Source organism: Nomascus leucogenys, chromosome 17, assembly GCF_006542625.1.
Source record: "Nomascus leucogenys isolate Asia chromosome 17, Asia_NLE_v1, whole genome shotgun sequence".
Classification (NCBI taxonomy): domain Eukaryota; kingdom Metazoa; phylum Chordata; class Mammalia; order Primates; family Hylobatidae; genus Nomascus; species Nomascus leucogenys.
Window position 1 is genome coordinate 557,958 of NC_044397.1, and position 14,455 is coordinate 572,412.

Sequence of the window (14,455 nt, forward strand, 5' to 3'; positions counted from 1 at the left end):
TTATTATGAATGAGATCATTTTCCATTTCAGTTTTTAACTGATTGTGGCCAGTAGGGTAAGAAAGCTATTAATTTTCATGTATCTGAAAGTCTGTATCTTGTATTCTGTCACCTTATTAAATTCTCTTTTTAGTACTAACAGTTTTTTACTTGTGTTCTTAGACCCTCAAGGAACACCACCTCCAAGTTTTTCTTTTAGTTTGCTATTCCTACTTTCTTTTTCTTTCTTGATTTCCCTTTACTGGGTTTTCTTCTACCTGCTTTTTAAAGGCATCTCCACCTGGAAATCCCAAGAATATCTAAAGCTCTGAATAAAATTAAAATTAAATAAGGCTGGGCTGGGCGTGGTGGCTCACGCCTGTAATCCCAGCACTTTGCGAGGCTGAGGTTGGTGGATCATCTGAGGTCAGGAGTTTGAGACCAGCCTGGCCAACATGGTGAAACCCCGTCTCTACTAAAAATACAAAAATGAGCCGGGCTTCGTGGCGGGCACCGGTAATCCCAGCTACTCAGGAGGCTGAGTCAGGAGAATCGCTTGACTCCAGGAAGCGGAGGTTGCAGTGAGCCGAGATCGCGCCACTACACTCCAGCTTGGGCGACAGAGCGAGACTCCATCTCCAAAAAAAAAAAAAAAAATTAAATAAGTTATATTTAAAATAATTCTCCTAACTCTTAGGTTAAGAGCTGCTCGCTGCTAGCCCATGCAGCACCTTTGTACAAATTCGAGGAAGGTGCCCCTTTCTCCTGGTGCTTCACTCTCATCTCCTGGGAAGACTGTCATAATTAACTGATTCTGTTGGAATATGACACACTACTACAGAAAAGTGTCAATAATAAATCTGCAGATGACATTCCCTAGATGAGCACTAATGACATGGGCGATACCAGAGATCTGCAGGTTTATTATGACACTGACCAAGAGGACAGTATAGTGCACCCATTCACAGTAGTGCTCCTTGGGGCTGTAGATTTCATCCTCACCGCTTCTAGAATCCACCACCCCTTTTTTCCATTCCCATTGCCTCATTCATCATATTTCACTTCTCATCATGGTGGAACCCCCCCCCCTTTTCCCAAAAAAGGGCAAAACCAAAATATAACCAGGTCTTCCTTTTCCCAGCCTCTCTCTCCTAGGGCACCCTAGTCATAATCCAGAATAATCTTCCTAGAACATCGAGAAATTCCTACTCAGAAGCCTCCAACAGTTCCTCTTTTTGTTTTGAGTAGAGCCAGACATGCTTCAAGCCTTGGAAGTCTTCCTCTGCAGCCTGTTTCCTTACCCAAACCCCCACTGCACGCCCGCCATCTGCTGTGTTCTTCCTGCCACACTCTGGCACCTCAGGAACTTCCTATCACCTCTAAGTTTCAGTTAGTTCATCCACAGAATGAGAATAGTGATTCCTCCTCAGTAATTACACAGTGAAAATTAAATGCTGTAACATGGGAAAGTGACTAACATAGGGCAAGCACTCAGTGCGCTAGCTTGCTTTCTCCTTCCCCTTCCATCGCAAGTACTTTGGAAACTGAAATGCTGTATAATTGTAACATGTTGTTACGATTATGCCTCATGGTGTGTCCATTACCCAGAGTTTTTGCATATTGGCAAGAATTTATCATATTTGACCCTGAATAAGAAACATCTGAAAATATTGGAGAAGAAAAAATGCGACTTTGCAGCCTCAGTGTGCCACTGAAACAGGTGGTACTAAAGGGTTTTCAGCTACCCCCAGAGTACTGTGGGAGGAGAGGCGCCCTTCCAGGAGCAGGGTGTAGCGGTAATCCTCTGGCTAATAATCTTCCTGCAGGTTGAGACTAGCTGAGAAAGGTAGGTGGCAGTTGCCTCCAGGAAGCACAGATACTATCTGCAAGAGATGGAGGATGCTCAGCAGACCAGCAAAGAACAAACACGGTCCTTCCCCAATGAGGATTTACTATGCCCCACTACTACTACCTCAGAGAAAACAAGGATGTAGTGCTTACTGCCAACCACAGAAAATGTTTTGTGGTTAAGAGTCAGTTTCCAAGTATGTTTATTGGTTTAAAAAATTGACTTCGTTTCAGCCACATTTGGTTGTCTGTTATCATTTGTCGTAGGCTCTCTCCTGATTTGGTTTCCATTGGGTTTTAATCAGAACCATCTTCTGAAACATTTTAGACTCAAAGCAGAGTTTAAAACAAACACATCTCTCAGAGAATACAGATGAAATCCAAAGTGGAACAGAAAGTAAACAAGAAATAATGAAATAACATTATAAACAGCATAGCAACAGAGGGAAGCTGGGAAAGGCTGTGCAGAAACAAGAGCCCCTCAGAGAAAGAGCCAAACCAGACAGGCATGTCAGGGAGCCGCTGTCACTCACAGCAGTGTCTGGGTTGGGGGTCTTCCATTTCTGATCAGCATGTGGGGCTGGAAACTATGGCTGGCGGCCCCACCCACCCCCTCCTGAGCTGGGATAGAGGGCTGTCTGTCTTATGGACAGATGCAATTCACTTTAGTCCAAAGATGGCTCCAGAAAAGTCTTATCTACCCTCTCCGTCCCTTTCCTCTTCTGTGCCCTTTTCTCACTCTTCCTTCCCAGAGTCCTGGCTCCCATGTGTACTTGTGAACCAAGGGTCTAGGCACACATCCAGCATGTGTGAGAAGTGCATTAGGGCACAGCGATGATGGTGGGGTCACCCTTCTGTCCACACCAGCCCCCCGTGCTGTAGACATTTCAGCCATATGGGTCATAGGTTAGAAAATGTTGGGGGAACTACTTCTTTAGCTCCACATTGCTGAATGTTTTTCCTAGCTGTTATGCTTTATTTGTTGATTTGATTTAGGAAATGCATGATAGGTTAAAAGATATTTTCCACAAAGTGTAAAAAGGTATACAGAGAAGAGTACCTCTCCTTCCTGCCCGTCCTCTACTCCCTCCTCAGAGGCTGCTTCATATATACCGTACCTTTTCAGCGGTCTCCAGTGCTTATCATTGTTTGTTTTTAAAAATTATTACGGGCTGGATGCGGTGGCTTGCACCTGTAATCCCAGCACTTTGGGAGGCCAATGTGGGCAGATCACGTGAGCCCAGGAATTCAAGACCAGCCTGGGTGACATGGCGAGACCCCGTTTCAACTAAAAATAAAAAAATCAGTCAGGTGTGGTGGCATGCGCCTGTAGTTCCAGCTACTCGGAAGGCTGTGGCAGGAGAATTCCTTGAACCTAGGAGGCAGGGGTTACAGTGAGCTGGACAGTGCCACTACAGTCCAGCCTGGGCAACAGAGTGAGACTCTGTCTCAAAATAAATAAATAAATAAAAGTCGTTATGATGTCTTTCCTTTCTTGTTTCATTGCTGGAGCTACTGGATGTACCAGCTATGCTCTTTCAGCATCTGTTTTCTCCATATCCCTTCCTCTCTCAGACTTTGACCCCTGGTGGACAAAAGACTGTGAGCAGAATGAGTCAGAGCCCATTCCTGCCAACTGCACTGGCTGTGCCCAGAAACACCTGAAGGTGATGCTCCTGGAAGACGCCCCAAGGAAATTTGAGAGGCTCCATCCACTGGTGATCAAGGTGAGCAGAAGCCTGAGTCTCCCACTGATTGGCTGCTTGCTTAAAGGCCAGGTCAAGCTCTAGGAAATTTCTGACAAGTAACTCTGTGTTGTTTTGTTTTACTTTGTTTCCTGCCTTGCCAAGACGGGAAAGCCCCTGTTGTCGGAGGAGATTCAGCATTTTTTGTGCCAGTACCCTGAGGCGACAGAAGGCTTCTCTGAAGGGTTTTTTGCCAAGTGGTGGCGCTGCTTTCCTGAACGGTGGTTCCCATTTCCTTATCCATGGTGAGTGGGAAAAGGGCCGGGCACAGTGGCTCATGCCTGTGATCCCAGCACTTTGGGAGGCCGAGGCAGGCAGATCACTTGAGCCTAGGAGTTGCAGACCAGCCTGGCCAACATGGCAAAACCCCATCTCTACTAAAAATACAAAAATTAGCCAGGTATGGTGGTGCATGCCTGTAATCCCAGCTACTCTGGAGGCTGAGGCATGAGAATCACTTGAACCTGGGAGGCGGAGGTTGCCGTGAGCTGAGATCGCGCCATTGCACTCCAGCTTGGGTGACAGAGTGAGACTCTGTCTCAAAAAAATGGGGGGGCTATGGGGGCACTTAGCTTGCAAGTAGGAAAGGGGCAGACCAGAAATACCCGCAAAACAGTAATAGCTATCACTGAGCCACTACCGCAGGCCCAGCACTTTACAAATCCAATGCTGGCATCCCACTGATAAACCAATGATAAGAGATAAAGGGGTTGGATGAAGAGGTGTGTCAGAAGGAGGGGTGCCACCATGGGGGGGACAGCAAGTTTGTCTAATAGCGTCATAATTTATTTCTAAGCATGCATTTAGCATTTTATGTAGAATGGGGCCTTATGGGGGTGGCTGAAGAGAGAGTGCAAATAATAGAAGGAGAATTGCATTTTTTGGCACTTGTTTCTGCCAGGCAGTATGCCTTGGTGCTTAGTGTCTGTGGCTCACTGGGGACACTGATAATAACTCTGGAAAGTAGGAATGATTGTTGTCATTCTTCAGATCAGACAAGTGGGAATCAGTAGCTAGGCATGGTGGCTCATGCCTATAATCCCAACACTTTGGGAGTCTGAGGTGGGTTGATCACTTGGGCCCAGGAGTTCGAGACCAGCCCAGGCAACATAGGGAGACCCCATCTCTACAAAAAATATCCAAGCTATTTGGGAGGCTGAAGTGGGAGGATGGCTTGAGCCTGGGAGGTTGAGGCTGCAGTGAGCCATGATCACACCACTGCACTCCAGCCTGGGCGACAAAGCGAGACCCTGTCTCAAAAAAAAAAAAAAAAAAGTGGGGGGAGGGGGAAAGAAAGAAAAATAGGAAACAGTGGTTAAATAACTTGCCTAAGGTTACCCAGCCAGGATCGAAACCCCAGTTTGTCCTGCTGTTCCTTCCTGTGCCCTGCGGAAGACATGGTTCATTCCTTGTGGTTAAGGTTGCTGTCTAGTAAGAAAAGAAAGCCAGTTTCCATCTGAAAGAATTAAAATGGCTTTTTCAGGCTTTTTATTAATTTCTTAATGCTTCTATCTTTCTTTAAATGTGCTGTTTGCGTGCAAGAGTGCCCAGCTGAACAAGCTGAGCAGCCTTCCCCCTGCGTCTCCCTGTGCCTCAGAAGAAGGATCATGCTTTTTGTCCCTTCCTCCTTCTGTCTTCTCCCCTTCCCCCGCCTGACCTGCTGTTACTTCCGTCTTCTCCAAGATAGAATGAATAGATTGTTTCTTTCTTTCCTCTATATATTGTTTTAGCTGCAATTTAGAAACACTCCACCCACATATTCAAATCATGGCTGTTGAGTTTATGCCTGTGTGTGTACATGTTACAGTTCATTGACTCTGTGCAACTATTCTTCAGGGACCTAGTACTTAAGATACTGTACTCATATTTTTCCCTCTTTACCCACCGCCCACAGTTTTCCCACCCTTACTTGGCTCTCTCTTAGTCATGGGCTGGCTTGACCAGTTTAATTACTTTTTTTCTGTTTCAAACTTCTACAGGAGAAGACCTCTGAACAGATCACAAATGTTACGTGAGCTTTTTCCTGTTTTCACTCACCTGCCATTTCCAAAAGATGCCTCTTTAAACAAGTGCTCTTTTCTTCACCCGGAACCTGTTGTGGGGAGTAAGGTAGGAAATTTTGAGAGGACTTGGATCTAGAATTTTCTTTATTTGGGACCTGGACTGATGTCATAACCAAGGCCTTCCCTGCATATTGGCTTAGAGGGTGAATTGAGGGGACACCCACACAGTCTAGTTCTCCCCTCCTGCTGCTAGCCAGGAGACTTGGAGGGGCCCACCTTGTCATGAAGGCAGGTTTCCAGAAAGTCTAGTTACCTTGCAAATCTGTCTCCTGCCCTTAACACCTGAGGCAAGCTACTTTTCTATGTTAAAAGAAGTGAAATCTTAAAATTTGAAGGACTTGAGTGTGTAATTAGTCTGGCTTTCCTACCTTAAATTAGAAAGTAGGCAAGCAGCCATGATCGGTGGTCACTCATGCCTGTAATCCAGCACTTGGGGAGGCTGAGGCAAGAGGATTGCTTGAGCCTAGGAGTTTCAGACCAGCCTGGGCAATATAGGGAGACCCTATCTCTATTTTTTAAAAAAAGAAAGAAAAGAAAGCTATAAAGGAATAGTATGTAGATGAATAGAATAACTGCTTAATTTTGTGGATAAGGAAACTGAGCCCCAGAGAGATTAAGTGAGTTGCCCAAGGACACACCCTTTACCCTCTCACCCCCAGGATGGTTTTTCCCAGAAATAAACAATTAAGAGATTTCAGGTAGAGAACTTGAAAGGCAAAAAGTGTGGGAGCCTGGGAAGGATTTGATAGGCAGGCAGCCCAGCTGGGGTAGAAAAGCCCACTCTGCCCCCATCATTTCCCACTTCAGTCTGGGGCCAGGTGCTCAGAGCCAAAGTTACCTCTCTGGGGCCAGTGGACTGGGAGAAGCTGTTCTGCATTTGTGTCTGTTTACTTTTCTCTGAATTGCTCCTTTTGTTGAGTCTCATTCCTAAGGAAGGTTTTTGAGCCTGGATCAGTTTGGGAGAATTAAAAGCATGCATTTTCCTTCGTAGAAAAATAAATTTCCCAAACCGTGGCTCCCTACCAACTCTGGACCGTGGCTTCCACCTCCTGATACTATCGCTTGGCTCCAAATTTGCTGAATTGTGTTAAAGGAATTTAAAAGCCTATAAAAACAATCATTTTGTCTAGAAGTAAGAAGTTCTGTCTGCCAGCACTGGGGTGGAGATGCTGGGCTCTTGCCTCAGATTTTAAAGAAGTTTATCCTGCTGTCGCCGGCTAGAATTCCAGGCCTTTGTATGATTTCATCTTCATAAATATAATTCTGGGACACGGCCTTTATCTTTCTCTTGGTTTTACCACTTGAATACCAAAGTTAATTCCACCAGCGTGTGCAACACCAAGGAGCCCAGCCAAAGGAGTAAATACAGAGTTACTCAAATGCTTACCAGAGTCATACTGTGGTTCTCGAGGATGTTTTGGGAAGGGCAGTGACCAGACAGGCAAAACTCCTGAGAGCCCAGTTTCTTAGAGCATCTGTTTCCCCACCCTGGCCCAAGCTCCCCTTTCCCCGCAGCCTTGTTACCCCACCCTGTTGTCCACATCCCTGGGCCCTGGGCCCTGTGAAAGTCACGTGTCTGTGGGCCCAGTGTCCAAAGGCAGCCTTGGGACAGAAGTGAGGAGCTGGTTGTTAAGCGGCACTCGGGGAGAAGGTGAGGGGCTCCAAGGCCCACTTCACCCACTCACAGTGTGGCCTAGGCTGGCCTGTGCCACCCTGTTGTCTGTTTCTTCCCAACCTGGGAACGGATGAACATGACTCTGCCCACTTCAGGCCTATGTGAAGAAGGGATACAGCCGCTTGTTTTGGTCCTTCTGAGATTGTTTTGAGGACTACAGATGTTAAGGCTTCTGCCATTATTAGTACCAGTCAACTGAAGGCTAGCTGAAGACACCAGGCTTGTCCCTGTCACCACATTAGCAGGTGAAATGGCTCTACTGTTGCCATGAAAACATTATGGGCAAGGCCTGTGGCAGCAGCAGAGAGACCAGGGTTGGGGACAGGGGAAGATAGGGCCAAAACCCAAGACTCTGGAGGCCCTGAGTGGTGAAGAGAAAACCAAGACATGGCCCAGGGAGTCAGACTTCTGGCTCCCACTTTATAGGGCATATAAAGGGTTTCTCTGAAGGGCAAGAGCTAGGGGGAAGAGATGAGAGAAGAGGCCCTAGGGGTTTTCTGTCATCATCAAGGTAAGGAGAAATGTCCCAGCAAGACCCATCTCTCTCTTTATCCCTATTCCCTGCCCTGGTCCCAGCCCCACCCCAGGGTTCACAGCTCCTTCCCTGGCACACAGCAGGTTGCATTTAATGCCTGTTGCTGGCAGTAGCATGCCCTCAGAGGGGCAGTAGTTAGCTTTGCAGGTGCGTATGCTGGTTGTCTCCTTAGTTTTCAAAATCAGAGGCCAGTCTTAGTGTCATTAGTTTTCAGTCAGTAGCACGTATGTCTGCTCCCCTGGGTCTTGCCAGGCGGTGTAAACTTAAACTTGCTGCTGTGCAATATTCTTATCAGAGCCTGGTGGTAAGAAATAACATTCCATGGAAGAGTGCCCAAAGGATATGCTGGTTATCTATTTATCTAAAAAGTTTTCATCAAACCAGAATCTCAGAATGTTGTATACTTCAGCCGCCACGTGTTGGTTTCTGCTAGAACCACCTTTGTTAAATTGCAATTAGGTATTTTTCTTTGGCTTACTTTGAAGCTGTGGCTAAAAATAGTTGCAAATTATGAAGCTCATGCAGGATCTACTCTGGGGCTCTCGTTGAGGGTATTGCCCACTAAATCACATAGTGCCTCTTTAGGAGAACCCACAGAAGAGATTTTACTCTGGTCTTAGTACCAAGAGATGCCATTCTTAGGAGAAAGTAGTTTGTTTTTGTCTTTTGGACATAATTGCAAATTTTTGTTATTGGTTCTATTTCCTCTTTGCTTAGGCTAGGAAACTCAGAGCCATATGTGAAAGCATTTTTATTTACTAAACCCCCTGGTTTTATTTTGTTTTCTTTGCCTTCCTTTTCCTCCCCTCCTCGTTCTTTCCTCCAGATGCATAAGATGCCTGACCTATTTATCATTGGCAGCGGTGAGGCCATGTTGCAGCTCATCCCTCCCTTCCAGTGCCGAAGACATTGTCAGTCTGTGGCCATGCCAATAGAGCCGGGGGATATCGGTATGTAGGGCCCCAGGAGGGCAGGGTCAGCCATGGATCTTTTTAGTTTTTAACTCAAAAGCTATTTTAAGAATCACATACTGCCTTCACAAAAGTTGTATTTAGTAGAACCAAAAATAACATTCTCCTATTAACAGGCTCAACATTTATGCTTAGAAATTAAACAACTTAATGCGAAAACATAGCAGAAAGAAATGTCTTGTACATACAACATATAGAATGCATGTGTCTGTTGATCATAGAAACTTCAAGTTAGGAAGGATTCTGGAAAATATTTAGACCAATCCCTTGTTTTATAGATGAAAAGGTTGAGACCCAGAGAGGAGAGGTGACCACCCCAAGGCCCCACTGTCAGTCGAGCAGAGCATCAGGTCTTAAGTGCCTGCTTGAACACAATCAAGCCAGGAGAGGGACAATCAAGGACTACAGGAATATATACCCATTTTGCAAATAAAACAATACCAAGCAGTATATAAGGGCAATGGTCACACAAGGAAATGTTACCTTCTGTGTGGCTGCCACAGCCAAGTCACAACCTCACACTGATGACTCACCCTTGACCCTGGCTCAGTGTTTGCCCAAATGTGACTTGTCCTGTGCCTTATATCCTAAAAATCTGTTCCAAAGAAACAGGTTTGAATCCACTGCTGTCAGTAGCGATCAGTTTGACAGCCGAGTTTTCTTGGAAGAAGCAAATAAATCAGCAAGTGTCACCATTGACCTCCTTGCTTTTCCTGCCTCACAAAACCTAGGCAAGACCTGGAGTCTCTGGCAGAGCCCAGGCTGGTTTTCCAATTGATTTCTTTTAATTTTACCCATTCAGAAGACCCCCAAGTTCCTAGAAACCTTGCATCTCATATGAGGGTAGGAATTGGACTGCAAGCTATGCCAAGTTTTAATTTAAGTTATGTAACTTTTATTTCAATTTAGAAATGAAAAATAAAAATAAGGTACAAATCAAGCATTAACTAATAATGGAGCACAGCTGGCCTGGCTCTTGGGAAACTTCCTACAAAAACGAGGATTCTTGTATGGAAATTGTTCTGAGTCTTTTTTCCTGTAATGGAGTGACTCTTAACACAAGAGATGACTGTTGCGAAAATCTCTCTGGCATATTTAGGTTTGCAGCATGTGGTTGTGCTTGAACAAGTTTCTGTTTTATATTTTACAAATGCCTAACAATTCAGACAGCTACAGAAACACCTTAGTTATCTGAATTCCAGACTTCCGGCTCCCACAAGCAACCGGAATACCAATTACAGAATTAGGGAAAAATTAAAAAAAATGTCTGGCAGTGATCAAGAAAGCTTGAGCATCAAATGCTGGTACAGATAGTCCGGATTAGCCTCATATCCGGTGCATGACACCTGCTGTGCTGTGCCTGGCTGGTTTGTTGTCTAGAGAGAAAGGAGCCCTGTAGTTGGCAGTGTCTATAAAAGGCCAGTCACGTGGCAGAACACAGAGAGGGATGGGGGCTGAAGAGAAGAAGAGGAGAGCAAGTGTTGGAGAAGAATGGGGGCAGGGAGGGGTGGGGAAGCCAGTGAGCACCTGAAGCAGTGACAGAAATAGGCATGATGGCTGTCGCTGCCACGGTTAACAATGAGGACAGGAAAGCAGACCCTGACCAAGAAGAATCATTCAGTGTTACAGGACAGATGGCGGTTCCTCTACCTTAGGGACCCTTAAGAATGGCACCATGACATGCAAGTTCTGTGCTTTTTGACAAAATGTACATTTTCCTGTGGAGATGGACGGGAGAGGGGTTCCAGATCACCAGAAAACCTTTTGGGGGTCAGGTACAACATCTGCAGTCACTGTACAGGATAGTCATTGCCCATCATGACCATTCCGGAGTCACCAAGTAAAAGCTGAATTCTACTCAGTGCTCTTCGTTTAAAGATGAGCAGGGCCCATAGTACTCTAGAATAAATTTCCCATCAAGAGATTTTTTTTGTTTAAAATTTTATTTTCTTATGGTAAAAACACTTAACATGACATCTACCCTCCCAACGAATTTTTAAGTGTACAAGACAGCATTGTTAGGGGCCAAGCAGGGTAGCTCACACCTATAATCCCAGCACTTTGGGAGGCCAAGGCAGGAGGATTGCTTGAGCCCAGGAGTTCAAGACCAGTCTGGGCAAGATAGTAAGACCTTGTATCTACCCAAAATTATAAGATTAGCCAGGCTTGGTGGCATGCGCCTGTAGTTCCAGATACTCAGGAAGCTGAGTTGGGAGGATCTCTTGAGCCCAGGAATTTGAGGCTGCAGTGAGCTATGACTGCACCACTGCACTACAGCCTGGGCAGTGAAGCGAGACCCTGTCTCTAAAATCAGTGAATTAAATATTTTTTAAAGCCACGTGCGATGGCTCATGCCTGTAATCCCAGCACTTTGGGAGGCCAAGGCGGGAAGATCACCTGAGGTCAGGAGTTCGAGACCAGCCTGGCCAAGAGATGATGAAACCCCGTCTCTACTAAAACTAGAAAAAATTAGCCAGGCATGGTGGTGCGCACCTGTAATCCCAGCTACTCGGGAGGCTGAGGCAGGAGAATCGCTTGAACCTGGGAGATGGAGATTGCAGTGAGCCAAGATTGTGCCATTGCACTCCAGCTTGGGCAACAAGAGTGAAACTCCGTCTCAAAAAAAAAAAAAAGAAAAAAAGAATTTCTAAAAGTATTGTAAACTACAGGCACAATGATGTTCAGCATCATTGGGGATTATTGAAAGGTTAAAGTTTTTAGGTTTACCTTCATAGCCCACCCAAATGATAGGTCAGTGTTTCCTAAACAATTCTTCAGATTACTCATGACCCCACAGGTGGGACCAGAAGCCCCTTGAAAAGACCCTTGGCAAATAGGGTCTTGAGTCAGTTGACTTTGGGAAATGCCTGTCTTGTTGATGCATAGTGCATTATTAGTGTATCAAAGATGTTGAAAAGCCTTGGAGAAACCTAGTGTTTCTCAGGCTTACTTAGCCATGGAACCTATTTTCTTTGGAATATCTTACAGGACACTACTGTTTGCCGAACCCAATTTGGGCAATGCTGGTTTAGGTTTAGGTTAATCTGGATGTTCTGTAATGAAACTGCATTATAGATAGACACAGGAAAATTGGCTAGTAGGTCTTGTGCCCCCTCAGAATCCATTCTGTCTTCTTGCTGTAAAAGCTGAGACTTGATGCCCAACAGCAGCCTCATCTAGAGCATCTTGCCTTTGTAAGCCTGCTGAATTGTGATTCCCAGTTCCCTGGGTGAGGGGCGGTGATAAAGCATTTAAAGAGGACTGATAATAACTAGGAATACTTATGCTAGGAGGTGCTAGAAGACTTTCAGAGCAATTTGTCTTTAAGCCAGGTGTGGTGGCCCACACCTGTAATCTCAGCACTCTAGGAGGCTGAAGCAGGAGGATCGCTTGAGCCCAGGAGTTCAAGACCAGCCTGGGCAATATAGTGAGACCCCATCTCTTAAAAAATAAAAAAGAAAAAAAAGGAAACTAAATTAAATAGAAAAAGATTTGTCTTTGACTCTGCAGTGCACCCTGAGGGCCAGCTCTGGCAGACCTGCCTTGCTCGTGCCCACCTTCTGACATTTACATGCTTTCCTCTTGCTATTTCCCCTCAAGGCTATGTCGACACCACCCACTGGAAGGTCTACATTATAGCCAGAGGGGTCCAGCCTTTGGTCATCTGCGATGGAACCGCTTTCTCAGAACTGTAGGAAATAGAACTGTGCACAGGAACAGCTTCCAGAGCCGAAAACCAGGTTGAAAGGGGAAAAATAAAAACAAAAACTATGAAACTGCTTTCTGGGAGTTGGTTACTTAGTTACCTGCCCTTTGCATGCATGTGTGAACCAGCTGTGAGCTGCAAGGCAGTGGCCAGAGCCTAGCCCTCCTGACTCTTCCTGCAGATGGCTCAGGAAGGATTCAGCCTGGCCACTTGGCTAGGACTCTGCCAGTACCCATCTGAGACTGACCTCTTCCGGGCCTTTGGGCACTATGACCTTGATGCTGCCCTTCAGGCAGGAAACAGGGCTGGTGCCTTCCTTCACCTGCATGGCCAGCTTCCTTCCCCGGCAGTGGAGAGGGCAACCAACGGGTTCTAATGTCAGAGCCATCCTTTACCAGGTGGGCCTGCTTGTCCCCGTCTTCCCTGTCACATCACTCTACTTTTCGGAAGGCCATGGCTGATTAAAGAAGTTCTTGTAGTTTCCCAAGCAAAGTGGAATCTAGAACCAGTGAAAAAAGTTCAGATAACTTTGAATTGCATTCAAGAAGTACACTTCTTTCCCATTGTCCGTGGCCCTTGGAGTCTCTGTGATGCCAGGCTAGAGTCTGATTATATCATAATTCAAAATGGTAACTCCCAAGGTAATGCTTTCTTCCATTTCATCAGGTTCTTATATCGCCACTGCACTCCCTCCCCTTCTCCCTTGCCTATCTGGATGGCTTCTCAGAAGCTCGGCTCTAGTCCTCCCTGCCTTGGCGGGGCCAGAGCCCACTACTGCTGAGGCAGCAGTGCTCTTGTCAGCTGTGTTGCCTTTACCAAGTGTCTTCAGAGGGTTATGAGTTAAAGTAGCTGGCCTGTGGAGAGGGTGCCTCCCTGGGTTTGATCTTTAGGGTCTGACTTTCTGCAGAGAAGATGTTTTACAGATGTGTCAAAGCTGATGTAATGTGGTTGGGGGAGGAAATCCAGACCCAAAGTGTTTGTCAGCTGGGTGTGCAACTGCCTATGTGATCCTCTGTCTTAAAATGATTTCTGTCTGTGCCGGGAAACAAAGACAAGGTGAGGTGTTTTTCTTTTTTGTAATAATACGAAGCTGTGTGTTTCTGATTGGATGATTCACTATGTGCATTGTTTCTCCCAAGTGCTTTTAGTAGGTAGCAATCAAATGGTGTAAATAAGGATGTTCTTTTCCTGTTCCTTTTATTTTTTTCTCTCATTATTCTTTTATTGACACCACTAGATAGCTGGCCACTGGTCATGCCATTGCCAAGATGAAGAAAAAGCAAACTACACTTTGGCCTCTGGTTCTGAATTGCAGAAATCAAATGGATACAGTAGGTGTCTATGTCAGAATTATGGATCAGAGGCAGACAATGACGAGTGAAGACGGTTGTGAAGCCCTCTTCATTCCTGGAGGAGCCTGCATCTCATCTCTCAGGCCCTCTTTCTCTGTGGGTCTCATGAACAGCAGTGGAGACCATTGAGCACTTGAATGGCCTGTTTGTCTGTGGGCTTGCAAAGGACAAGCAGAGTTCACAGAGCTCAGGATGGAAACATCAGGGCCTCCTCCACGGGCTTCAGTGAAACTACGATGAACTGTACCTGAGGGAATTTTTTCTTAATCAACCCCTCGTGTGGATGAATACAGGAAAAACAAAACTTGTGTACATATAAAAGTGATGCTGTTAAGCAGCTATGATTTCAGAGGTTTTAAGCCAGAGGGACCATCTAGAGGCCGGCTTTGTGCAAGCTTTTACAGCCTTCTGCAGTGTCCTTTCCCTGGCTGCACATGGGGAAGGGCTATGTGTAAACAAGTGCTCTAGAGGCCTCTGAGAGTTTTTAAAAATCAGACCCGTTAACAAAAGAGAGGTTTCTTAGAGGAACAAAGCAACTATTTTGATTATTGAGATCTCTGTTTTGTTTCTGTGAGTTACTC

The 14,455-nt window shown here is 45.7% G+C and overlaps 1 protein-coding gene across 5 annotated transcripts in view; it reads left to right on the top strand.

Moving 5' to 3' along the window:
• C17H6orf89 (chromosome 17 C6orf89 homolog) overlaps positions 1–14,182 on the top strand; it is a 44,032-nt gene extending 29,850 nt beyond the window's left edge. For all 5 annotated transcript variants that reach the window (XM_030795655.1, XM_012496420.2, XM_012496419.2 and 2 more), the window contains 5 exons: positions 3,403–3,554; positions 3,678–3,817; positions 5,552–5,681; positions 8,672–8,795; positions 12,417–14,182. In XM_030795655.1, coding sequence (XP_030651515.1) covers positions 3,403–3,554; positions 3,678–3,817; positions 5,552–5,681; positions 8,672–8,795; positions 12,417–12,511 — 641 coding nt within the window. In that variant the 3' untranslated portion in view covers positions 12,512–14,182. The remainder of the gene's footprint in view (positions 1–3,402; positions 3,555–3,677; positions 3,818–5,551; positions 5,682–8,671; positions 8,796–12,416) is intronic.
• The last annotated feature ends 273 nt before the right edge of the window (positions 14,183–14,455 follow it).